This window comes from Micropterus dolomieu, linkage group LG03 (genome assembly GCF_021292245.1).
Source record: "Micropterus dolomieu isolate WLL.071019.BEF.003 ecotype Adirondacks linkage group LG03, ASM2129224v1, whole genome shotgun sequence".
NCBI lineage: Eukaryota > Metazoa > Chordata > Actinopteri > Centrarchiformes > Centrarchidae > Micropterus > Micropterus dolomieu.
Window position 1 is genome coordinate 24,359,559 of NC_060152.1, and position 26,816 is coordinate 24,386,374.

The 26,816-nt window shown below is 40.8% G+C and overlaps 3 protein-coding genes across 4 annotated transcripts; 2 read left to right on the forward strand and 1 right to left on the reverse strand.

The window, feature by feature from the left end:
• The first annotated feature begins 4,043 nt into the window (after nt 1-4,043).
• On the forward strand, nt 4,044-8,334 carry LOC123968409 (kelch-like protein 38). Its single transcript, XM_046045157.1, has 5 exons — nt 4,044-4,396; nt 5,396-6,616; nt 6,703-6,844; nt 6,967-7,072; nt 7,260-8,334. Exons 2-5 carry the CDS (start codon nt 5,397-5,399, stop codon nt 7,529-7,531), a joined length of 1,740 nt encoding a protein of 579 aa, XP_045901113.1. The 5' UTR covers nt 4,044-4,396; nt 5,396; the 3' UTR covers nt 7,532-8,334.
• Nucleotides 8,335-13,239: 4,905 nt separating this feature from the next.
• On the forward strand, nt 13,240-20,352 carry fbxo32 (F-box protein 32). Its single transcript, XM_046045388.1, has 9 exons — nt 13,240-13,485; nt 14,063-14,184; nt 14,565-14,614; nt 14,745-14,837; nt 17,275-17,368; nt 18,000-18,184; nt 18,293-18,475; nt 18,971-19,114; nt 19,259-20,352. The coding sequence occupies exons 1-9, from the start codon at nt 13,373-13,375 to the stop codon at nt 19,346-19,348; spliced, it is 1,074 nt and encodes a 357-aa protein (XP_045901344.1). The 5' UTR covers nt 13,240-13,372; the 3' UTR covers nt 19,349-20,352.
• A 520-nt stretch (nt 20,353-20,872) lies between these two features.
• Nucleotides 20,873-25,294, reverse strand: prelid3a (PRELI domain containing 3A). Of its 2 annotated transcripts, none has more exons than XM_046045390.1 (7): nt 25,288-25,294; nt 23,855-24,023; nt 23,606-23,695; nt 23,217-23,287; nt 22,867-22,969; nt 22,520-22,588; nt 20,873-22,339 (listed from the first exon to the last, which is right to left on the reverse strand). In XM_046045390.1, exons 2-6 carry the CDS (start codon nt 23,990-23,992, stop codon nt 22,535-22,537), a joined length of 456 nt encoding a protein of 151 aa, XP_045901346.1. In that variant the 5' UTR covers nt 23,993-24,023; nt 25,288-25,294; the 3' UTR covers nt 20,873-22,339; nt 22,520-22,534. The 2 variants fall into 2 exon arrangements, with proteins under 2 accessions (XP_045901346.1, XP_045901345.1); XM_046045389.1 differs by lacking the exon at nt 25,288-25,294 and adding an exon at nt 24,511-24,853.
• Nucleotides 25,295-26,816: the final 1,522 nt, after the last annotated feature.

Consider the following 26,816-nt stretch of genomic DNA (forward strand, 5'->3'; position numbering starts at 1 on the left):
TCTCTTTAGCGCCCCCCCCCCCCCCCGCACTTTGTTGATTTACATGTGGACGTCTCTCCATCAAAGCTAGATTGCTCTCACTCAGTGTTGCCTGGCATGGATCTCTTAGCGCCTGGGAGTAATACCGCACGGCAGATTGACTCAAGAGGCAATCACATGATTCTCACTGTCTGTTTAAATTGTTTTGTCTATCTCTGTCTGGGTAAATAGCGATTTGAAATTTCACACCATGAGTGCATGTTTTTAGCAGTGAAAAAACAGTTTGAAGATATCTGGGTGGATTAACGGCTTAATTTTCTTTCTTTGTATTTATAGAAAATATTCTGTCAATATTGGCCTAAAAATAGCTAAACTTTTTGGGAATTCTCACCAGTTTATGCATCTGTTGTGTTTACTCACTGCGAGTTAAGCTTTGATAGCTTGTTGAAAGTCACAGGGGACGAATTCAGCTTTTCACCACTATAAAATTTGCATAACGTTGGCCTGACACCTAGTGGATACAGTAATGTTGGTCTGAAAGGGGTATCAGCAAGACCCTGAAGATTTCTCATCTCCATCTGTTTTCTTAAAATCCACAATCCTACCCTTGATTCAGATGCAATATGACATCAGTTAACTGCTCTAAGAGCTGTCTACGCCGGCAAATTAAGTACAGTATAATAGTCCTTCTACATCTTGAATGTTTCAGTTGAAGTGATGTTTAATCCACATGTCAAAATAGTACTGAACACCTGAGCCAGAGCCATATCAGCTCAGTGAGTCTGTAAACAACTCCCAGTCACCACTTACAAGAAAAAATCAATACTCATTAACAGTGAAAATTAAGCTGTACAGAAGAATTGCCATATAATATTAAAGTTATAATCTTTAAGATTTTCATTAGATGAAACCAAGTTTTCAAACTATTCACAGATAGCATTTGTCATATTTTATACATTAGATGTATTTCCTCTCTATAACTACTTTGCATTGCAGTGCACTGTCAGTGGCTAAGTTCGCCATTCCTGTGCTAGATTCAAGTGCTATGCAAATGCTCAAGATATTCACAAGAAACAATGCGTGCATGTACTGGATGAAATTTCTCCAGACAGTGACCAGTGCATCCACACATTACATGTAATTTGTGCATGTTTCACATAATGACATTCTGTAGTCTGAAAGAGCAGCTTTTCATTTTGAAAAGAGATATATTTGCATACATGCAAGCTGTGTGAGTTGCTCATCTTCTTCTTCTGTTGTATTCTGATGTATATAGCATGTTTCCCCGCTGGCCCTGGTGATTAATAAACATGTAATTTCAAATTGAACTTGTATTACTTGGATGTTCTCAGCATTACCACCACAGGTAGTAACCACAGGTGTTGCCAAATCAACCAGAACTGTAATCTTAGGGATGCTTTACTACAATATGGTTCAACTCAGAGTGTTATATTGACCTTGTATAGCTAAGATAATACATCTCCATTAGAAATGGGAGAATCATTAATAATATTTTCTCATGAAAAAATCAGCCCTGGCTAGTTTTCTTTGACTCTGCAGTGGAAACAAGGCTTGTTTGAGCTGTAAGTCTCTGCAAGCTTAGTCAAGCGCGGAATCGCTTCCCCGGCGCCAGGACAAGATATCTAAACAGACAAGACAAAGTGACAAACCACTATACTTCAGACCAAGCCTCAGATTTACCACAGAACAAAAAAGAGATTCAGGAAGAAACTTATAATTGAGGTATGGAAACTAGCACCATACTGAGTCAAACAGAAAACACAATAGTTTTTTGTGTGGGCAGGATAAAGTGCCGATAATCTCAAGAGTCATGATTGTGTGCATGATAACTGATTGTTTTTTTTAACTCTTCCGTGATGGGCTGTGGAATACTACTGGCCAGCTCTGACACAAAGGGTCTCATTCACTTTCACATTGATTGAAGAAAAAAGGCCTTAAATGAGCAAACACAGATGAAAGGGACTCATTTTCTGGGCTAGTACAGGGATTAGTTCATAGTTCATGCATAGCCAATACTCTTAAGCCCATGTATCACAAAACCTTTTAAATAATAAATACCACTCACAAATTGGGATCGTATAAGTAATAAAAACACAAGGGCTTCATATACAAAACAAAATATTACCTGCAGTTGTGCGCTGAGTAGAGCGCAATCAGATGAAGTCAAGTGCAGAATAGAAAATAGACTCAATGTGAACTGACTGTCCATGTTGCTTTCATATAGTCTTTTATTGGACCAAGGAGAACTGTCTGCCCTTCACACACACACACACACACACACACACACACACACACACACACACACACACACACACACAATTCTAATCAGTTAGATCTAAAACCCATGGGTATAGGCTCTATTAGGCCATGTGCTTATGAGCACATAATCATTTAGTGATGAAGACACAGCACCCAGCGGTGGGTGGCAACAGTAATGCTGCGGCATGAAAATGCACTGCTGCAAGCTGTGTGCCAAAGCCTTAACTTTTAATATACGTTGTTGCCTAAAGGCAGACATTAATGAGTCCTTTTTGTCAAGGTGAAGGAACAGAGATAGCACACAATGTGCTTAACTTTAAAGGATGCAATCACAGCTTTGACTGTGAGAGTGTGGGTTATAAAATTACACCGCAGTCTTCTGGGTAAACAAGTTAAGCTTTTGCCCTTGACTATACAGATTGATGAGATACTTTTAATGTCAGTATCATGCATAAAGAGCAGATATTCATTCTTGACATTTTGTTGTATGATACAGTCAGGATTGTCCTGTAAGTATAACAACTAATTACCTTACAATGTAGCTAGTCCATTTACTGTGTATTTTACTTTGAAATAACCCCCTGACTACACACTAAAAAGTAAAATATGACAGAGTTCATTAAAAACGCTCGGTTTTCCACAACTGTCAAAATAACTTATTGTAGACACAAACACTAGATGGTGCTGTTTGGTTTTGACTGCTTTCCACTGCTTTCATACTGGTGTGAATATTGTAACCTCAGTTGTCAATACCACATTTTGTGTTTTCAGTCTACCTTGATTTATTGTAAATTTTATTTATTTATAAAAACATGTGCTCTTCATGCAATCACATAGTTTTTCTTTGCTTGCATTAGCTGCAGTGCAGCCCACAAACAACAAAATGACAAACTGTCCATATAGATGACTTGTAAGCACAAGTAGTTTATGGTTTAAGCTAGTGATTTTGTTGTGCAATCCACATTGAACTGCACTCTAGTGGTTGTTGTGGTTCAAGCAGCTATTTATGTCTGATTTGCCGGGCTCTGTAAACAAGTCTGAGTACAAGAAAAACATGTCACATCACTATCTGTGATGCCCAAAAATGCGTTCTAGTTATGTTGCTTTTATGCACCCACATTTGGGAATCAGCCCAGAGAGATGGGATAATTTTCCAGCCTTAAGGAACGGGCACACAATCATATTGCCACCTTGTGGGATGTACTCCATGAAGGCTGGTACAATGGTAAATAAGCTTGGTCTGTTTCAAGGAGCATGAAACAAATGAGATAGAAATAAGCTTAACTAATGCAACCATTGGAAACCTAAGCTTTTTTTGTTGACGTAGTACAGTTAAATTGGGACATTTCTTTATGCTTAAAGGATGAATCCCATCTGTAAAAATGATGAAAAAAACATTTAGCAACTACATCACATGGCCAGAGTAGAACTATTCTCATTATTCTCCATCAACCCGAGCCTCTTGGTTAATCTGACCTTTACTAAATGTCAGTAATCAAGGCCAGTGTGTTTTACATGTGGTTGCTACTTTTCCTCATATGCAGACTTGATCATATCTCTGTGTGCTACGGTAACCCAATCCTGTTTTTGTATCTCCGTGTTTTCAACCAGCCAGCCGGCAGTGCAAGCAGCCGACAAAATGAGTGTTATCAAGTATCAGTGCTGTTTTTACTGCTACAACCATGTGCCAGACAGAGACAGAGGTGATGGAGTGAATAGGAATGCAAGCTATAGATAAGAAAGAAGAACCAGGGGGGAACACTGAAGTGAGTATGATATTAGAAGAAGAGGGAAAGAAAGAATGAGAGAAATAGAAAAAAGAAAGAGATTAAGTGATAGAGACACACTAACATGTCACATGTGAGTCGTCAGCAGTGTTGCCAACGAGAGGCTCTATTTTTAGTGGAGGAATGCACACAGAGGCCTCGTGGAAAGAGACCATAACAACAAACAGTACGCAACACGCTCCTACAAAGAGACAGCCTCCTTTGGAACATACAGTCACACAGCATCAACACGAGAGAAAAGAGGAAGAAAGTGCAGGAAAATGTTGAGACATCAGATTGCTGCTGAGATCTGAGTGCTTTCAATACAGAGCGGGACCCCCAGAAAACATAAAGACAGAGAGGAGGAGCAGGTAAGAGATGTATTCCAGCAAGGCTCTTGCGCTGCCATGATCATTGAACTTGCTTTGTCTGATATTTGATGTTGGCATGGCGTTGAATATGTATGATAAATATTAATCAAAGATAAGCTTGTTTTATACTGGGCTTACATGTTGCAGTACAATCACAAGTACAGACTGTGTACAATCATCTGCTAAAGTTGACATTGTATTACGTTGCTTTAAATGCAGACGAATACATTTTATTTAGTACATTTTGCAGTCATCTCAAATGCATGCGGCGGAGGGGGAACAAAGCTGCAGTCACATTCATTCAGTTTAAAAGCCAAAAGGAAAACAAAAACATTTTTGAGGCTGTACATAAAACGCCATCACACAACAGAAGCACCACTCGTTCCATGACAATGAATAACAACCACGCAGAAGAAATAGCTGTGCGTGATTTTCTGTAGTAACCTACTTAGATAACTAGTCTCCAAAATAATCGTACAGGCATACTGTAGGCCTTGTTCATAGAATGAGTGCTGCAGTGCTACATCTAAAGCCACATAACAAATTTTTAAAACAGGTTTTAAATTACTTGTGTATCTGTAAATTATACATTTAGGCTGTGATTTTGGGGAAAGCGTACCAAGATACATGGCGCAGGACTGTATTGAATGTAATGTAGTCTGGCTGTATGATAATGTGTTTGGCTTTTGGTTTGTTTTGCTACCCTTGTCAATTCTGGGATTTTAATCAGTGTGGGAGATGATCAATTTGAAAATGTCTCATGAATGACAGTTGTGCATCTCTTTCTATTGAAAACAAAATTCCACATTAGTAGCTACTAAACATCATTTTACAGCGAGCCCTCAAATGACACCAAGTGAACAACCACATAGCTAAAACGCTTGAATTAGAAATTGTGTTAAAGTATGTGACTGCAAATATTACAATAAACAACCAACAAATATAACAAGCCATGAAAATCACACGATTTGACAATGGCAACATGGTCTCTCTCCTCAGAATGGACCAACTTGCAGACAAAGTCTTCCACTACAAAGACAAGGAGCATTCCTCCAACCTGCTGCAGCAGCTCAACAGACTGAGGCAGGAGAACATCCTGACTGATGTGTCACTGTGTTCAGATAACACAGAGATAACGTGCCATCGTAATGTGCTGGTCTCCAGCAGCCCCTACTTCAGAGCCATGTTCTGCAACAACTTCTTGGAGAGACAGCAGACCAAGATTTACTTGAAGGGCATCCCATCAGCCATTCTGAGCAGTATAATTGACTATGTTTACACAGGACTCATTAGTATCAGCATGGATATTGTACTGCCTCTGATGCAGGCGGCATCCATGTTGCAATATGGCAACATTTTCGAGGCCTGCTCAAGCTTCCTTCAGGAGCAACTGAGCCCTGACAACTGTTTGAGCATGATAAGACTCGCTGACATCATGAATTGTAACAGTCTGAGAGACAGAGCAAAGGAGATGGCCATGAAGAGCTTCTCCGATGTGTCAGCATCTGAGGATCTGTGTGAGCTCTCCTTACCCGAGCTCATGGAATACCTTGAGGATGATGGTCTTTGTGCGGAGGAGGAGCAGGTGTTTGAGACTCTTGTTGCTTGGATCCACCATGATCCTTTATCTAGGCGTGGTGCCATAAGTGACCTTTTCAAGAAAGTTCGCCTTCGCCACATCCATCCCACCTACCTCTTCCAATTCATTGCTAACGACCCTCTGATCCAGTCCTCGACCCTCTGCATCGAGCTCATAGAATCTGTGAGACGCCTGATGTTTTCTGTCAGCACAAAATACATAGGAGGGACAGTGGTTGACTTCAAATCTCTCTGGGTAGCACCAAGGCGTTACTCCTACCATGATATGTTGGTAGTGGTAGGAGGCAGAAAGAACAACGAGCAGACCTCAAGGGAGGCCCTCGTCTTTGATGAGAATAGCGAGAAGTGGCAGCGGCTCGCCAAGCTGCCCATTCGCCTGTATAAAGCCTCCTATGTCGCCCTTCACAGTGTCTTATATGTTATCGGAGGCCTGATCACAAACACAAAGTGCAGCCAAGTCAGTACGACTGTCTACACCCTCTCCCTCAAGACCAACCAGTGGCGGATGACAGAACCCATGCTGGAGCCACGTTTCGCCCACCAGAGTGTCTCCTACCTCCACTTCATCTTTGTCCTGGGCGGCATTGGGCCTGATAGACGACTGAAGAACAGTGTGGAGAGGTAAGGTGGACTGTAATTATCTACACGTACAGCATAAAACACACAAAGGTTGCAGATACTAACACATATCTCAATAATGCTACCAGATACAACAGTATGTTCAACCAATGGGAGTCTATGGCACCCATGCCTGAGGCTGTGATGCACCCTGCAGTGGCTGCTACTAACCAGAGGATCTACGTGTTTGGTGGAGAGGATGCCATGCAGAACCCAGTCAGAATAATACAGGTAAGACACGATGTTCATCAATCCCTCCGACACTATTTATGTTTTAATTCGTCTATCCATTCTCATTCATTCATTCACTGAATCTATTTCCCTTCTCCCCTGCTCCCCCTCCCCTTCTGTAGGTGTATCACATTGCCAGGAACATGTGGTCTAAGATGGACAACAGAACAGTGAAGAATGTGTCTGCTCCTGCTGCCGTAATGGATGACAAAATCTACATCATTGGAGGTAATAGCAGTGACAAAGGCTAATAATGAGAAATGAATCTATAAAGAGAACAAGAACCGTATTCATTTTGCTGTACTTCATTAGTATTGATTTATTTCCTGATGAATCTGATTGTAGAGTTACATCACTGCATTCAGCTTGAGCCACTCGTGCTGCCACTCTCAAATGAATGTCTCCCCTGTCACAGGATACACCAGGAGAATGATCGCATACGACACCAAGGCCAACCGGTTCATCAAGTGTGCCAACCTGAAGGAGAGGAGGATGCACCACTCGGCCACCGTTCTCAACAACAAACTCTACATTATTTGCGGACGTTATGTCAATGGCCACGACGTCATCGAGGACTCAGACAATTTCGAGTGCTATGACCCAAAGACAGACACTTGGACATCTAAGGGGACTCTGCCGTATAAACTGTTTGACCACGGCTCCTTGACTCTGACCTATGTCTCATAGACATGGGCAAAATCATAGCTGAGGTCAGTCAATTGTCATTCAAAAAGTATTCATGCAGAAATAATTACTAATTATAAATAGGGTGCTTTCATTTTGTAGCAGATCTCCACTGTTCAGGCTTTCATGAGGGATGGACTTGATACATATCTCAATAACTCAAATATTCAGGTGTATATAGAAGACTTTCGAAACCTGTTACTTTCAATATTCCATGTCTTTTCTATGTTATTATTTAACAAGCAAACCCATGAAAACAATCTATCCTGCTGCACAGCCCCGTCTTAACCTGTCTGACTTCACCAAGGGTGAAAGTGCTGTTTTCGGCCTGCTCTAAATCATGAGATTTCACTTGTCATGTTTAAATCCAGAGGCTGTGTACTGTGTGGTGCAATTCAAAGCTATGCTCAGCTGTTAGGTCTGAATCTGCTGCTCTGTCTGGTGAACTTTGGGATCACTGTCTGTACCTTCAATGCAAAATGATGAATACATTATTGTGATACCATTGTTACCAAATATTTCCATGCAGTGATGAAAAGGAATTTGTTTAAAATTTAGGATTATTCTATTTTTCTTATTTTTGAATTTTGTATTTTTTTCACAGCTTCTTGGCCAATTACCCTTGTATGATATAATGCACAACAAAGTCCTGTATCATCATATACATATCTACTGTATGCTGAAATAATAAAATTGTATATTTATTAGGATTCAATGCTACCATTTTTAAAGGGTTTCTGATGTTTTTCTGCTGCTTCTTCTGGTTTTAACTTAAATTGATTTTTACAATAAAAAGTCGATTCACATGTGGCCTCTCTCCATCTTTCTTCGGTATACTGTGTCTTCACAGTGTCAGTTGACAGCAAATGCAATCTGAGCAGCACGTGTCCTGTTTGTGTCATCATCATATGTCTGTTTGACCCAGCTCACGCTCCTGTCCACACAAGACCTTTACAAGCCCAGACAGGTTCCTGCCATCCACACAAGGGGGGCACAGAAGATAGAGTATAGAAAAGGTATCCTTTTACAAAGAACAGCCTTAAATATCATTCACACACACACACACATTTAACTTATCCCAATTAAGATCAGTGGGGAGCCATTGTGCAGTCTGAGGTTCAAGCCAAATCCCCACAGACTGAGCTTATTCTGCCCACTAACAAAGCGCAGCGTAGTTCCCAGCATGCTGGGGCTGTACAGACATCATAACTTAGGTGACTAACGACACAGGTGGGACTTGAACCCACAATCCCACAGCTCCAGAGGCTGACGCCTTATTAGGCCACTGGGCAACAAAGAAACATTTCTCCCCTTCAGGGAATCGAACCCCAGTCTTCCATGTGACAGGGGGAGATACTGTCTACAATACTGACTAGGAGTGACAATAAACCTCAGCTGACTTTTTATGATTCTGTTTATATAGGAAGCACATGGCAATGAACCGGAAAATGGGAGACAGGCACAGTACTGCACATCAAAGCCAGATGTAGCTGCCTGTTTACCAAGCAAGACACAACATCACCAATGATTTAGGTTAAGGTGGGGTATGTGATTTTAATCGTATACACATCTTTTTGTCAAATACAGCTGTCCGTTCAGTGAGTGTGCTGAAAAATAAATCATGTGTTTGTAACCAGCCCTGGCGCTTTAAATGGGAAAAGAACAAAGTGGTCGACCACACAACACTATTCCAACTATGATCTCTGTGTCTGGTAACATTGCCCAAGACTTGCCCAGGGACATTCACCTTATTTCCACGATATGCTGTTATTGTGATGTTTGCTATATGGCAGGAGAGTTGTGAGTACCGCTGTCTGGAGCTGGTGTGCTGGCTCTGGGGCCGTCTCGTCCTCTCTCCATGTAAGCTTCGCAGCTGCAACTGTAGCGAAAGTTTGCTAACCCACAACTTTGCTAACTTAGCTGTATTGTGGTATTTGTCATTGTATTGGATTTCTCCAGAATCACATATTTATTTTCAGAAATGGCATTTAGTGTTAATATGAAGAGATGTAGGTAATTCAGATCTCTAAAAAGAAATACACAATCTTCTTTTATGATCCCTCAAAGTAAGCAACAACAACTTTTGCTGTTTTATTTCCTTATCTAATGACGTGTATGAAATTAATTGTCCTTATGCACTTTATATATAGCTTTGGCAATATTTTTTCTATACATCCATGCCAATAAAGCTAATTTGAATTTGAAAACAGCTAAAGTGATTACACAATTTCATTCATCAATGACTTTCAGACATGAATGTCAGCCATTTCATGTAGAGTAAACATAATGTGACCAGGAGGTATTACACAGGAGTCTTATGTGAAACCAGAAGTCACTGGGTCAAATGTTTCAGTCGCTCACTGCCAGCGAATAGAGTCCAGGGGACAGTGGGTGGAGTGGGTGAGAAAGGGTGGGGGACTGGAAAAACTTTAGGTGATCTGATGCTATTTTGAGAAACAAACAAAGAGGGCAAATGTTACACCACGTGAGGCATGTGGTCCTGTCAGTTGCCATGCAAGCTGATAGATGTGAGAGACGACTAGAGAGAGTGAGAAACCAACGAGCAGGGTTTCACAACAGAGAATCTGAGTGAATGATGAAACTCAAACGGGAGGAGCAGCAACAGGTGTATATGTGAGTGGCTGTGTGTGTGTGTGTTTGTGATTAAGGTTTTTTTTAAGGGTCGAGCAGGACTGACCAGCTGTCCCGTCTGGTCACAACATCAACAAAAACAGGGATGATGGACAGCGGAGAGAGAGGGAGAGCGATGATTCACTAATAACCTTTAAAATTGTTCTAATTTTATGCCTCGTGTGTCTCTGTGTCTAACATGCTAACATTTGCTACTTGGAACTAAACACAAAGTACAGCTGTGGCTGATGGGAAGTCAGGGGATCACCAAAATCATTAAGATACATACTCTTGAGAGCATGAATATCTATACAAACGTTTGTGGAAATCCATTATGTAGATGTTGAGATATTTCATATAAACAATAACTTGCTGGTAGTGCTGGTTATAAAGGCAGGGGATCACCTCAGTCAGTAGGATTCATCCTCGTGGGACCATGGACATCTGTACAAAGTGGGGTCAAAGTGCAGTTCTTACTAACCAGCATAGCGATCGCTAGAGCCACGCGGGTAGCATGGCTGAAAATTATGACTTTTTACATTGTCTTGTGCGTAGGAGCTGCATAAACCACTTTCCCTTCCTGCTAGCCGGATTAACCCTAAACAGAGCCCATCTGTGATTCGTTATTGTTTGTGATTCACTGAATAAACCAAACTGATCAGCCAGTCAGTCATTCACCCACTGGCTGAGCACTTGCTGGGACTTTCCATGTCACCCTGTAGTTTGGCCTACTCTGAAAATAAACTTGATCAGAGTTCAGGGACTCACAACACCGTGCACATCCTGTATGCCCACTGTAGTTCACACAATACTTTTTTAGCCTTGAAGTTCCACTTTTCACACACACCCACAGTGGCTCTGCACTGTTGAACTATTTCAGAGTGGATCACTTCTGCAACGGCTGCAACTGTAAGTGATGATCAGATACACATGTTTTGAGACATTTGCATGTAGGGCAATAAAACAATAATGATAATTATCGTGATACAACTTTCCTCACTAAAAATATAACAAATGTTCAATAAGTGTTCAATAAATGTTTGATTTAATTCATTTGAATCACAAAGGAATTAGCACTTCATTTTTCTATTAAGATATTTATTTTGTTGAGGAAAAGAGACTGAAAAAAGATTTTATTTAATTTACTCATGCATATTTGTTGGAAAAAGATTTAACTGTTTTGAATGTTCTACCTCAGATATGTTAAGTGTTCCACTGTTTGGCCATCTGCAGTCCAAAAACCACATTGGCCACATCAGCAAGCCTGGTCATGCTACACACACAGGATGTGTCCCAACACAAGCACTAGATGTGCTGAAACACTGCTGGCCTGCTGGTTCTTGGAAGACACTGTGCACCATGTGCTGCTGCTGGTTTGCAGACTGTATAGTGTATCATGAATTATGGACACCCAGAACCCCCTCAGTGCCCTCTCTCCCTCCTCTCACTGCAGACATGTGAGCATACATTCATTCACTCACATGGATACACACACACACACACACACACACACACACACACACACACACACACACAATGAATACACAATGTTTTTCAGAATTTTGAGGAAGTGAACTTTACATCTTTACATCTGCAGTCACATGCATTAGTGACCAGACCAGAGTTTGTTTTAGGTGAGACATCACTTCACTTCCTCATTGATGCCTTTGTTATCATTCTTACTGTATATAAACAAATATAAAATCCATTAAGAAAACACTTCCTGATCTTTCACTACAATAATGGACATGAAAACATGTGATTGGATGTGGAAGCACAGGATTAAACAACAAGAGAAAGGCTATTATAGCCATAAACAAACATAGAAACTTTGCATTTGATACCCAAAAGCATCACAGATGAGTGTGTAAATATATCATGTGTTTAATTAAGTTGATAGGAGCTGACCCAGTGGCCGGGACAGACTTATTTAAACATTAATAGCACAGTCCAAAATAAACAAAATACCCATATCCAGTCTTCACAGATCAGTTGGTGCTGTTCTGGAAAAATACATAGTAACAAATGGTAATACTAAAATACAATGGTAACCCCCTATGCAGACACACGTAATCCACATTGCAACCCAATCTGTGGAGAAATCCAAAGGACAGCTTTATCTATTTATAATACTGGGGTGACTAAGAATCAGGGAACTTTACAGCCACGGCACTGTGAGGCTGAAATTTTTTTCTTTTCCTATATATTTCCTGTGATATACAGCCAGTACTGAAAAGCTTGAGCCAAGCACTTCCTGAACAGTAAGGTATGAAACAATTGTATTCAGATCCTTTACTTAAAGTTAGGGTAGGCAATTTATTTCAGAAGCATTTTTTTGTTTGTTTGTTTTATATGATAAAATTCTCTTTATATCCTGACAGAAATCAATTACACAAAGCCTGTGACACAAAAAGAGACTGTTGCTGTTGCAGGGCTCTATTAGCTGGCCTACCTGTCTGTCTGCCTACCTGCCTGCACCCTGCCCTTGCACTCACTGTAAATGAACATGTGTTTTGGGGAGTGTCATGGAGGGAGGCCTGCAGGGAGGGGGTAGGATTTTTTTTTTCGGTTGGATACCTTAAAAATCTAGCTCTCTCTTTGCTAGTTCTACAACCTTACCTACCCTACCTTTAAGAGGAGGAGGGGGGTTTGCGTGTCTGTGCCCAGGGGCCATTGCCTGATAACCTGCCAATGACTAGCTGTTAAAAGTAATAATTCCCTCTGAAATGTTGCACAAACTAGTATCAACTGTAAATACTCAAGTAAACGTCCAAGCATGTAAAAATTAAGTGAGTAAATGTAGGTCAAAGATCCTTCCACAGGGCAAAGCAGCTCATCTCCCAAGCTGTTTAACATTAAGAAAAACTTTCCTAAGGGATCATTAAGATCCTTCTAAATGAAAATCCTTGGTGTCCCCTGTCTCTACCTTTCCATGACATTAAAAGTTTTGTATCCTCTGCTCTTCTCTCTAAGAGGTGTTGCAACGCTCAAGTTGATAAACAAAGCCACGTGTTGCAGGGAAGTTTCCAAAGTGGGCGGATCTCATGTATTTCCGGGTTCTGAGTTGAGGATATAAGCTGCGCATAATCAACAGTAGACCAGAAATACGTCCAGGACAAATCGCTTTCAAGAAGGGGTACATCTTAAGTCAAACAGGGACTATTCACTGATATATATTTTTAGATTTATTTAACTCAACGTCGTCGAACCAGGATGCCTTTTCTCGGACAGGACTGGAGGTCACCGGGTCAGAGTTGGGTTAAAACCGAGGAGGGATGGAAAAAGACAACAGCAGACGACAAAAACAACAATGTCTCCGTGGAGAGGTGGGTCATTAAACAAATCCTGCGAAATGACGCTGTCTCCATCGCGTCAGTTTTTGAAATTGCGCAACTCATAAATGCGCCATCACTTTTTTTTAGATAATAAAGATGGAGGGAGGGAGGAAAGAGATGTCGATATTTTGAAGGAAGTCCAAAAAAAGCTTTATGATTAAAGTCAGCGTGACGGACAGACTTGCAGGCTTACACATTAATGATGCTTCCTCTCAGTAACCTCAGTGCCTTTTGTTTTTCTGGGTCCCTGTTTCTTTCCCAGGCTAATCACTAAGCTATTAATAACCTCACAACAAGTGAGTGGATTAAGACACGTTTGTTGAGTCTGTCCACTTTCCAAATTGACTTACACTGACTTCTAACACGAAAAGCCTGCCTTTAACATGGCCTAAGGTATCATTTAAAGCACATATATTAAGTTAGAAATGTTTTTTGTTTTGATGGTAGAGTGTTCTCTGTGCAGAAGAAAACAGGTCATGTTACTGAAAAAGCATCAAACGAGCTGCATATAAAGATAAAGTGGTGAAATGATGCCTTCAGTGAAATATGGCTCCTTGTGTTTTTCCAGCTTCTGCAAAGCAGAGGAAGAGGAGTGTTTCAACAAGGAGAACCTGCTGCTCTCTCTTGGCTATGACATGGCTGCCAAGAAGAGGAAAAAAGACCTAATGAACAACAACACCAAAGTCCCCTGTGAGTCACAATGAAAGAGCAACACAGTGTGATTTATTGTATAAATATACAAAGGATAACATGTTATGCGTGGGGTTATAAATCATATAATAATATACCAAAGTTAAGTTCCGGACCAAACACAGCTCATGAGGATGTTATGTAACATTTATGAGGAGAACACTTACTACATAATAATAATAATAACAATAATGTTCATGATTAATCTTCCATCACTTAAATTTTTACATGCTCAAGTTTTTCATTAAACTCTATTTCAATAACTATACCAACTCTGACATTGTATCTCATTTGTGATGCGTGCGTGTGCATTTGTCACAGTGCTTATAAGCTGCTTAATGAGGACAGGCTACTAATATAAACATTCTGCTTTCTCACAGATTTCCACAGGGAAAAGTGGATTTATGTTCATAAAGGAAGCACCAAGGAGGTAACAAACCCAACTTATTCAGTTTCACATCAACTTTTCATATCATCATTGCTAATGTAAACATGCTGAGAAAACTCTATACTCCTGCTGAGGATTGCAATCTAATACCCTGATAATTAAATTCTCCCAGCGCCACGGATATTGTACACTGGGAGAGGCCTTCAACCGCTTAGATTTCTGCAGTGCCATCAAGGACACGAGGAGGTTTAATTACGTCGTCAGAGTGAGTCCTCATCTCTTTCTTTTCTTCCAGTTGCTTCTGTACCTTTTATTTTTCTTCCTCTGGTTCTTTTGTTAGAGGCAGAGAAGGGGTTAAGGTTAAGAGGGTGTGTAGTCTTCTGCCAGGCTTTTATCAATACTCTGCAGACAAGGGTATCTCAGTGGTGATGATACCGACTCAGGGAGTGTGTTTGTGGTAGGCCAAGAGTGTGGCATTTTGCTGGCTAAAGCCATTTGGCATCCCTAAATTGAATTAAAGAAAAGCTGTATTAAAAAGCAATTCCAATTTGCTACCTAGTGTACAGTTCATTCACTTTGAGCATTTTTAGTGTAAAACTGATGCACAATGTGCATAGTGTATATACACCAGGGATGCCAAATGCCCTCCTCCCCACACACACATCACAAGTGTCCCCACACTGAACCAAACACCGGCTCTGCCACATGTGCTCCCATGTGAGATGAGGGCTGCATGTGGCCATGTTCTCCTTTGCTTGGGGGTAGGGAGGGGAGTGGGTGACAGCTGTGCGTTGAGGTGCGACCACCTGACCGGTTTATGAAACCAGATCCGGTGGTTGTCAGTTGATTCAGACCACCACCCCCCCCCCCCCCACACACACACACACACACTCACACTTGGCCAGACTCGGATCGCCTCCTTTTGCGTTGTCTCCTGCTCTCTTTTCTGTCTCTTTTCATTCATCCTATGCCAAAGCTTCTGTGTCAGATGTACCAATTCAAGCTTGGTCAGGTGGAGCCATACCAATTTCCTATTCTGGCAGGACAAGGAAAATCTACGATCATAAACACAAGTGTAGGGTATCAGCGTTATAATATTCCTGAGATATCAGAATATAAAATAGTCTGGCATTCCACAAGTGACTTAGGTTTTTAATGTCTTTCCACATAACTCTCCACAGATAGTTGGCCATGTGTTTCTGCCTCTGTTGAATTTTTGGATTGACCTTTTAGCGCAAGTTCCAGCTAACAAGTGCAGTGTAGCATGGTAAGCCCAAAGAACAATATGGCTGTGTAACACTAGCATCTAGTCTGGACACGCTGTTCTAGGACACTGCTCGTCATTGGTTGTCTGATGGCATTTGCAGGTTCATTTAACTCCGTCTCAGTTACACAGATCAGGTTCTTCCACAACAAGACAACAAGTGGTCTCCCCTCTAGTCTAAGAGCAGACAAATGGAGGTTATTTCAAGGAGACAGAAACCATTTTTTTTAAAAATGAACTTGTTTCTTCCACTTCTTTAGCGGTGCCATGAGATAGTAACAAGAAAGTGCAGTGCCTCTAATACTGTTGGGTATGTTTGTGGAAAAGTGTGAGCTGCACGCCAACTTAAGTGCAGTTTAGCGAACAGCGGGGGCTAAAAGTAGATACGGAAAACGCACATTGTTCTGCCCGGCTGCTCTACAAAGGGAGGAACACTTGATGAGCTGCTAAAAGAAGAAAGGCATGGGATTAGGTTTTAGGAATGGAGCTGGAAAACAATAAAAAAAAAAAAAAAAAAAAGGAGCCAGGAGTGAGCGAATAAGCTTATAATTGGTAAAAACGTACAGAGAGGGGATTGTAGGATGTAGAAGAGAAGTAATTTGGTTCAAAGTTGGGTATTATTAAGACCCCCAAACTCATCAACTTTTCATTCAGGATTTGGCTGAATGCTTACTTGCTGTAGGTGCCAATTGTAGGAATGAACTTGCATTTTTCCTTAACCAGTTGTATGAGATTAGAAATAATGCAATGAGGAAAGTTTGTGCTGTCTACATTTGGACGTCTCTCATAACTTACCTACTAGCACTGCTTAGTATCCCCTCCAGTTTACCGGAAAGTACCCCGCGATAATATGTTGATGTGTACACAAAGGTCACATGCTCCGGTCAGAATTGAGCAAGGGGGATCTTGAGTTTCTCCATGATGTCACAGCATCTGTTGCATGACAGGCGTGCCACCCTGGAACCCGCTGTTTGCCTGCCAGCCAACTTCAACACTCTCGTAGACATACAAGCACACACAAGCAGGCGTGAGCACACAAGTGGACATGCACTCTGTCAAATGATTCAGCTAATTCACATGACAGGAGGAGCAGGAGTCAAATGATTAAAAGCTTGTTTGTGGAGGCTGATGCTGGTGACAGACTGGGCTGTCGTCCAACACCTTTCCAGTAGCTTCTTCCCCTGAAGAGACTGATCTAGAATAATCAGGGCCAAGAATGCTGTTTTATAGTTGTTGGATCCAGCTTCGATTGAGAGTAATGACCAGGTGGAACAGCTCCAAGCTTGTTCGAGACAGCATTTAGATTGTTCGGGGCGCAACTGCCTTTGTAAGAATGCAGCATAACAAACATTAAGTAATGAGGCAACAGAACAGAGAGTCTCAGCAGTTGACAGGGTGAATTTTATGTTGTGTTTGTTTCTTTCTGTCTCTGCTCTAGCTCCTTGAGCTTATTGCCAAGTCCCAGCTCCCCTCGCTCAGCGGAGTGGCGCAGAAAAACTACATGAATATTCTGGAGAGAGTGGTACAGAAAGGTGAGGCCCGTCGCTCTTCTATTGCGCTTTTTAAAGTCACTCAACTAGTGTGCCTCTCAATTTCTCTCCTTCTTTATGTGTCCAAGGGTTTTGTCTATCTGCTGTGCCCTCATTTTTTTATTGTTGGATTAAATATAGAGAGAGGTAGAATCCTTATCTATCTTATAGACACTAACACACAATATTAATGGAGCAAAGATGAAGCCTTCCTGCTCTGTTGTTTGCACCGATAGGTGAGGAAATGAGCCCTGACCACGTCTAAAGAAGGCCAGGGAGTGAATTTGGTGTTTTAATAGCACAGTGAAAAACACTGACAGTCACCAGACCCCTCTGCAAGCCACAGTGTAAACTAAATGTTCCCACTGCTAAACAGAGATTCAGGTTGTTTAGGTTGCATTATGAAACCTGTTGGCCAAATATTATGAGTGTCACAGGAGGGGAGTATAGCCACTCCAAAACATTTGCTTTAGTAATGTGCTTTTTGATTATTCACAATAAATATTTCACTGTTTGGCTGTTTGCCTGGTAGCGACTAATCTCTCTGTAACACCCTCGCTTTAAAATCTCATCTTTAGGTCATGATTGGAGTAATAAATTGAGTTCAATGAACATCTTCTAATTTTCTCCTCAGTTCTTGATGACCAGCAGAACGTTCGTCCCATCAAGGAGCTGCTGCAGACGCTCTACATCTCGCTGTGCGGTCTTGTTCAAGACATGGGCAAGTCTGTCCTGGTGGGGAACATAAACACCTGGGTGCGCCGTATGGAGAACATCATGCAGTGGCAGCAGCAGCTGGACAACATCCAGATCAACAGGGTAAGTGTCTGCCCAAAATACGGGACGAGGAGCTGGATTCACAAAACTACGAAAATGTAGGGACTTCTATGCACATTCACGACTTTTTCTGCCTCCTGTTTCCTTCAGCCCACATCTATAGGCATGACTCTGACTGACCTGCCTGCCAGTCTGCAGTTGAACATCATGCAGCGTCTGTCGGATGGCAGGGACCTGGTGAGCCTGGGCCAAGTGTGTCCCGAGCTGGGGGCCCTCGCTGAGGACCGGCTGCTGTGGAAGAGACTCTGCCAGTACCACTTCACAGACAGACAGGCATGTAGAAATGAATGGATGATCGTTAATTGTGTATTGTGTATTACCCATTTGCACACATGGTAGGTTAGTTCCTCATTGTTCTTACACTGTGACACTGCTTCAGATGGCCTAAAATCACTCAAGGAGGTCAAGCATCTCTGATAAACAAGACTCGCTACTGAAAAATAGAAGGCTGCCTTGTGTGTAGACTGACACTACAGTAACCTAGCACCATGCTCAAAGCATGCACTTGATAAGCAGTCTCAGGCTTTAAACTAAAGTAGGTTACAGTGAAGCTTTCCTACAGGTTAGAGTTTAGATTTAGTTTGAGCTGGGGGTGGGGGAAACTCTATCCATTAATACTACTCATCTTTTGACTAGTAACTTTGTGTGTAGTAGGGAAATGGAGTACAAAAGAAAAAGTATCAAGAAAGCTAACTTTAAAGTAGATATAAGTAGTAAGTATCTTTTTTTCCTTGGGTCATGCCTTGAAGTTTGTTTTCTCTTCTTTAGATCCGAAGGCGCCTGATGGTGTCAGATAAAGGTCAGCTGGAGTGGAAGAAGATGTACTTTAAGCTGAGCCGCTGCTATCCTCGCAGAGAACAGTACAGTGACACTTTGCACTTCTGCACACACTGCCACATCCTTTTCTGGAAGGTAGTGTATTTGTATTTATTTTTTATTTTTTTCTCTCGTTCACCTTGCACTTGAGCAAAATGGATATGAAACTAACGTGTCAGTAAAGATGTGCTTAAAACAGAAACCCCCCTATTTAATATTGATTGATGTTTCTTTTCACAGGACACAAACCATCCTTGCACAGCCAACAACCCGGAAAGTTGCACCACATCCCTCTCCCCCCAAGACTTTATCAACCTTTTCAACTTTTGACACCCCCGCCTCAAAATCCAGATGAACTGACTGTACATACTGTACATAGAAATGTACAATATTGTTTTTGTTTAATAGCACAATTAATTCCTGGATGTGTATTTTGTTGTTGAGGTGTACTGGAGGAGGCTCAGGCAGGGACAAATATGCAATTGAGTATCTTTAGAAAGAGTGCAGAGGCTTCTTGGAGAGTTCAGTGTTGAAAGTTAGTGAACGTGACCGAGTGGAAAAGAGATGTGGTTGCAGTCAGCCTGTGGGTGGAGAAGTGAAGAGCTGTTTAGTCTTAGTTTAATGTTTTATGAAATTTACACCACCAAAGTACACATGAAGTGTGGCACTGGGACGGAGCGTAAATCTTAGAGTACCAAAGAAGAGATAATGCAAGTGGAATTTGTAATTGATCATTAGACTGACTGATTGTCTGATGTGTTGACACACCACAATGTTTTCTATTTTTCCATGTTGTTTTTCCACTTTTATAAAGATTTGATGACTTTTTTTTATTATTTGTGTGTTCATTGTCTGCTGTGGCTGATATAGCACCAGCACTGAGTGCAGTATTACCAAAGATATCAAAGTCAGTATAACAATGGTGTGTGCCTTTTTTATTATGAAACTTGAAATCGGTACGGCTTAATCCTTGTTAGCAATGTTTTCATATCCCAATGCTGTTTTGTTTTTTTCAACAAATATCTCATTTACAGAAGTGTGCTGTTTTAGATCTGAGACTCTGATACCAAAGTTGACTGTCTGAAACATCTTATTTTTCTGAAGCCTCCTGCATGGTTTTTATTTAGACACCCAGCTGAATGTGTTATTTATTTATTGAGATTCTGGCAAGTGGCTCAACTTGCACTATTGGGTTTGAAGGGATGGATATATTGGTATTAAGGTGCAATCTGACCCAGACTCCATCACTGCTCAGACGGTGAGGAATGATGTACATGCTATGCAATGCATTCTGTTTATGTTCTGTTGAATAAATAAAAGAAAAGTTATCTTTACTCTGCCATCCATTCTATGTAGTCATCACACCTTAATGTGACTCAGCACACACTGAAGTGTGACAATTTTCTTCAGTTATAATGCACACTGGCTTCTTGCTAGAAGTTTGCCTGCTCTCTATTGGACAAATTATGAATCGCAAGGTAGTAGTTAAAACAAAAAGAATCTTGGTATGGGTACAACAACAAACTAACAGACAGTTTTCACCGCTTCATACTAGGGCAGATAATTAGAAAACGGGGATTAGATGATGAAACACAAAGCTAAGGCTCTCTAATGAAAAAACATAAATGACATTCTTAAAAGGAAAAATGCCTCACCTTGCTCGTACTACGCTGGTAGAGGAAACAGACTACATTAAAATGCAAGTGGACCTCTCCAGAGTCATTAAACCAAAACGAACTTCAGGGCATTAGTCTTAATTAGACTGGCCTGCTGTATATTAACACCAGGGTTGAGCTCTGTTTGATCAACAACAAACACTGTTCACAGGAATCCAAATGTCATTTTCTCAAACAATTGTTTTAATCATTGCAGTAGGACAAAGACGGAAGTTAAAACAAAATTTAAAAAAGCAAATGTAACTCATTTTTGCATGATACTCAGACGGTATAAACAATGTAATTCACTGATGCTTACACAATGTTTTTAAAATAAATAATATGTATACAAAATTGTGTATTTTCTTTATGATTTAGCACATAAGTCATTGTAAGTGTGTGCGTCTCCCACTGCAGCATTGCACATACAGTACTGACCTGCTCCTCAGGTTGTATAGGTAGCTTTTACAGAGTAGTTCAACATTTGAAAGCATGACGTGTGTGACTGGCAAAGGCATGAATGATACAGCTGTCAAAGCAATAATACACAGACATAATTTTAAGGCCATACAAACAGGTAATGCTACCCACAAAGAGAGTACTATACTGATCACAAAAGCAAAAAACAAATATGTCATCCTCGTCTTCCTCATTAACCCAAATACAAATCTGCTGGTTTAAGGCAATATTGCCCGTCAGTTTTACATCAAAAACGTGCAAGTGTAATGTTGCCTTGACTGCAGAAAAAGAAGGCAATGTTAACAGTACATTCCCATCTTTTTTTTCTGAGATAAACATTTGAATTTCTTTGAATTCCTATCTATCTAAAGCTGCATTACTACTTTTATAGCTAGCTACATGGCTAGCTAGCTAGCTACCACGCTACTCATTTTCTTCAATAAACCCCCCCTCCTCCATTTGTTTTTACTACAATCATGCAACATATCTACAGTTTGTGCCTCTTGAAACACATAATGAGCACCAATAACAACGTTCTGATTTGAACTCCTGCTATAGGAGTCACCAGTGTTTGACATTACAGAAGAGTTACATCTGTTCAAATCAAAGTTATGAAGTTTGTTGCATATTGTCATTACATTGTTTCCTAAAAAAATAGTGTGCGTGTTCCTCCTGCATCCCTTTTCAGCATCTCTTCCACAGTATGCTAAGATATAAAATGAGAGCAAAGGAAATGTAGGGTAGTAATACTATATTTCAACCAGTAAAGTCTGGTGGGCTCATGATGTTGATGTAACTCTTGACAGCAGCACCCTTTAATTTTAAACCTTCTTTTTATTCAACAGAAAAGGTTGTTTTACACATGGAAGGAAACTGTTGTTTTCTCCTCACCTGCTTTAATTAGAATAGTTGTTAATGGGTTATTGAGTACTTTAGGAAGCATTGAGCTACCCCTACCAGACTTTAACCAACAACCCTTAAATCCAATGCTAACATGCTTTGATAACCATTCAGCTTTGGCAGCATTTCAGTGTCTGAGCTCTCAGTGCATGCGCTCCAGAGGTGAGAGAGGCAGTGTGGGGTGAAAATCCACAAAACCTCCCAGACGATATAAGTACCAACTGCAGAGGATCCCGAGATGCTGAGAATCCACAGTGGTGTATGAGGTGTAGCCAGGGAAGGTAGTTGTCACTGTAGAACTGCACTCCTGTGTATGCAAACAAATGATCGCTGAGCATTATGTGACACATGCATACACAAATGTAAGAGATGTAAGAGAAACTAAGAGATTTTTGTGGCTTTGAGAGAGCAAAAACAGTGGTGTGCTTGTAATAATCTGGTAAGACTTAAAGACAAATTTGCAAAGGAAAGCAAAGAGAAGAGTTACCAGAGTTAGTGAATGTCACAGAGAGGTATGTTCAGAGTTCTGAATAATCCACTCAATAGCATCCCAACCCTACAGATTCACACAGAGAAACAGATGATTAAAGAAGAGACAAAGGCCGTACACAGAGATAGGCAGGTGAGCGCCGCTGGAAATAAAAACATTAGACTGTAATGTCCAGTAAACTCGCCTAACATTACACATTACAGTCAGAGACATTACAGTCCCAGTTAGATGGCATGCGAAGAAATAATTAGCAATATCTTCATTACTTGCATCGGCGATCAGACTACATGCAAAAGATGCAATAAGTGCATACATCTAAACGTACAGTTTTTATTTTGTGTTACCTTTCTGGCATTAGCTGACATTCTCCTAGCCATCATCCCCTCCAGGTAACTGCTTAGACTCACTCCCTTCACTGTAATGATAGCCTCCTGGGTCAGGACGGTACTAAGAGAGAGAGAGAGACAGAGAGAGAGAGAGAGAGAAAGAGAGAGAGCGAGATAGAGATGAACAAATAGTATAACAGTAAAGCCGAAAGAACTACAGTGTTCAGCTCACTCTGGCTCGTATCTCTGTGCACTGTTACATTATGAAAACAGGCTACACACACTCCGTACCCGGAAATGTGTTCATGAAATGAAATGCAAAGTTAATATAATAACTTACATTTGAATAAATTGTCAAATGTACTTACACGTCAGGGTTGTCTGGGTGTGGTGTGTAAAGGAGTCTCTCATCCACTGAAATCAGGTTGGTAAGAGTGATCTGGAAGATAAAATATGTTTGGATTTCCTTATTTCTGGGATATTTACATGGAATATTATGATGCCAACACAGTGAATACTATTGATTTTGAAATGGATTACAGTGTACCATAGTATTTCCTGTAAATTCTTTTTTTTATTTATTGTTTATGAACACTCCCATTTTGGAAAAAAAGTAACACCTTTTAGTGCATTATGATTGTATTCGATCCAATAGCAGCTGTAGATTTTATATGTTGAGGCTCACCATTGCTAAATTAACTGTGTAACTAATGCTGATTGTAGTCCTGGCAGGCAGATGGACTCGGTAAAAACTTACATTTGTTGAGCACAGCTCCATCTTTTTCTCCTCTGGGTCTACTATGGAATGTTCCTTCACATACGTCTGCGTATGGCTGGTTCCCAGTATCTACAAACACAGTAATACATAGTAAGTACAGTAAAACGAGCCCAAATAGCACTTGACATGTGTATGTGCATGTAACATGTATCACTTCTACGACACAATCTAGAAGCTGTTGTTTGTTCTATGCATTTCTATATGTGTGTGTGTGTGTTGACGACTGACCGCTCGCACAATGCCCGGGAGGCCCCACTCTGTGCTGAGGAGTCTGTGGCTGTGCAGGCGTCCCTTTTGATCCAGACTGCGGTCCAGCACGTCCACCCCGACCACGTTAGGGTTCATGGGATTAGGGTACTTCCTCATGGCAGCCTTGATCACAGTCTCCCATGGGTAACTGCACACAAAACAGTGCAAAATAATATGAATGGGAAGAAACACATCTTTTGATGAACTGACAAACACTTTAATTTGTTTATTGATCTCCTTCAAAAGTCAAGCGCACAGGGTTATTGAAGTCCGTGTTTAATCAACCAAAACCACTTTCCTTATGTGCTTCTCTGGGACAAAACTGTGACTGGGGAGGCTGTGGTTGTTGCTGACTTCTACTGATAAATGATCATGTATCATCCAGTACAAATGAGGCATATAATAGTGACTCATCATCACTCTATGGGCTATAGTATAGAGCAGGTGGAATTTACAAACCAGAATCATATGGCTCCAGGGAGCTTGCTGTTTCCTCCTAAGGGGCATTGTGATGAGCTTCAGATTTTAATTAAATGGCACTCAGGTAATGAAGTTGAGGGTCCCATGAACCTAGCCTAACAATGCCAGACCAGTTCATTCTGCTTCTCTAAACATTAAACCCCAGTGTCACCAACCTGAAAACATGTTCCGTGCTCCAAATCTTCATTTTTTCAAATGGCAGTCTCGACCTTAACGCTTAAAAACACCTCCGTGAACCGCAACTAAATTTCATTTTCATATAAGGAACTAGCTCCAGTAATCGGACGGAGAGTAGGGCCTATGATGGACGCTCACGACCATCAGTGAAGTGAGTCCAGAGAGCGCATCTTCTTAGCAAAGCAAGACCTGAGGAAAGACTGCACAAAACGATCTGCTGATCCCCGTGTCCCAGGAGCAACAGTTAGAAAAACATGTAATTTATAGACAATACATTTCTCGTGCAATAAAGGACAAGAGAGAAGCCGGTGCGACAGAGGAGCCACGTCAAGTCAGACAGAGTGAGGTATAGGCCTACAGGAGCCTGATCATGAATTTCAAAATAAAACCCTTTCATTGACCCGTTATGATTGCAATTTTTGTTCAACCGACATCTGATGGAGATATAGAGCCTACGGTTTTAGAAAAATACCGTTTGAGGCAATTACGTAGTTGTGACACTCTGTTAGGCAAGGCTGCACTTTTGAACAGTTGGGGATCAAAAGCGCTTTAAAACTTCACAATCATAATAAACAGCCTCTAAAATTCACATTTTTTTTTCTGGTTAACTCAACTGATATGCTAATGTTCCTTAATTATGTCTATTAGCCACGTAGCCTATAGCAAAAATGCACCATGATGCAACACTAAGAACCTTTGTATACCCAACAGGCCTAGCTGTTGTTTTTTGAGACAACAAACGTCTACTGTTTTACTTTGAAGGCAAGATCACAAGGTTTCCTCTGGTGGTGTCTGGTGACTTGGCGAAGCGATGCTGGCGCACCGCCTCTATGTGTACGCATGCGCAAAGCATCTTTCCATCATCCCCAGTCAAGTGTCACCAAAGGAGCAGAACTGCGTCAAGCCAGACACAAACAACAAGAAGTAAGCAGGAAGCACCGTGACACGGCTTTCATTTGAAAAGATTGGATTTGGAGCACTCAAAATAATAATAATAACTTGAACACAGCTCCAACTGCAGCAGTAAAACACATCAATTAGCGTATTATTGACAAAACCCCTCGCGCTGTCATTTAAGTTTCAACTTTAAGGATCTTATTTAATTAAGTTACGTGATTTAATTACAAATAAACGTAACTGCAAACGGGGACAGTTACCGGGAAAATGTGTAGCCTAGCCTAATTAAATTGAAGTTTTTCTGAAAATGTTGCTGATTAGGCTACATTAGGGGTTACATCTGAATATTTTCTGTAAAAGCTAGGCTGCATGTTGCGTAATGATTAAATTTGTTGCTATGGATGTTTTTCATGTGCACATTGTGCTAATTCCTTTGCCATTTCCAGCCACAGATGTTTAGGAAAGATAGATGCTATTCTGAGGCTTTTGATTGGCTTGAAAGCAATTGAGTAACATAAGGAGTAACGTAGTTAGCCTACTTTTACCACCCAGTAATGGTAAAGTAATATTATTACTTTTTAAAGGAGTAATAAGTAACTATTAAAGAGGTGGTATTATGCTCATTTTCAGGTTCAAAATCTTAATTAGGGATTATACTAGAACAGGTTTACATGGTTTCATTTTCAAAAAACACCATATATTTCTCATACTGCACATTGCTGCAGCTCCTCTTTTCACCTTATGTGTTGTACGCTCCGCTCTTGAGCTACAGAGTGATGCATCTTACTTGTACAAAATCTTTGTTGGGAGTTGCACATGCGCAGTTCCCAGGTAAGGACTACTAGCCAATCAGAAGCAGAGAAGGGCGGGTCATAAGAAACAAGGTAGTGTGATCCAAATCAAAGCTGCTTCAGACTGCGACTTTAACAGATGGTATAAGTTACTCACAAGTCCACAACCACACAACTTACCATAAACTACTACAAAAATCACCATATTTCAACTCAATTTTACATAAAAAATTTTTTTTTTTGCTCAGTTGCTTTCACATCGGGTGTAACATTATTATTATAGCTATAACTTAAGGTGTGTTAGCCAACGTTTACAACAACTGTCAGTCTGTGAAGTTACATTGCCGTGTTTATTTTAAATATAATTCACAACCAATAAAGCATACTTACAGTTTGTGATTGTGAATTTCCAGGCCCAAACAGAGTCGGATTTGCATCGTCTTTTAGGACTAAACATTGAACTGTTGCCGGTGTTCTGACGATCTATGCTGCCTTACCATAGCGCAAATCGATAGACTCGACTCTACTCGGCCCTGCTCCGTTTTCCATTGCAGGTAATACCCAGAGATAGTACGTAACGTTAGCTTGTCGTCATA

Bases quoted from the DNA above. Each gene is read 5' to 3' on its own strand.
- LOC123968409 (XM_046045157.1), top strand. From the start codon at position 5,397: ATGGACCAACTTGCAGACAAAGTCTTCCACTACAAAGACAAGGAGCAT. The intron at 6,617-6,702 runs GTAAGGTGGACT...TAATGCTACCAG, and splicing joins CTGAAGAACAGTGTGGAGAG to ATACAACAGTATGTTCAACC. The intron at 7,073-7,259 runs GTAATAGCAGTG...CCCCTGTCACAG, and splicing joins CAAAATCTACATCATTGGAG to GATACACCAGGAGAATGATC.
- fbxo32 (XM_046045388.1), top strand. From the start codon at position 13,373: ATGCCTTTTCTCGGACAGGACTGGAGGTCACCGGGTCAGAGTTGGGTT. The intron at 18,185-18,292 runs GTAAGTGTCTGC...TGTTTCCTTCAG, and splicing joins ACAACATCCAGATCAACAGG to CCCACATCTATAGGCATGAC. The intron at 18,476-18,970 runs GCATGTAGAAAT...TCTCTTCTTTAG, and splicing joins ACCACTTCACAGACAGACAG to ATCCGAAGGCGCCTGATGGT.
- prelid3a (XM_046045389.1), bottom strand. From the start codon at position 24,542: ATGAAGATTTGGAGCACGGAACATGTTTTCAG. The intron at 24,024-24,510 runs GTTGGTGACACT...TTTTGTGTGCAG, and splicing joins AGCACGGAACATGTTTTCAG to TTACCCATGGGAGACTGTGA. The intron at 22,589-22,866 runs GTAACACAAAAT...GTGAATCTGTAG, and splicing joins TGTCAGCTAATGCCAGAAAG to GGTTGGGATGCTATTGAGTG.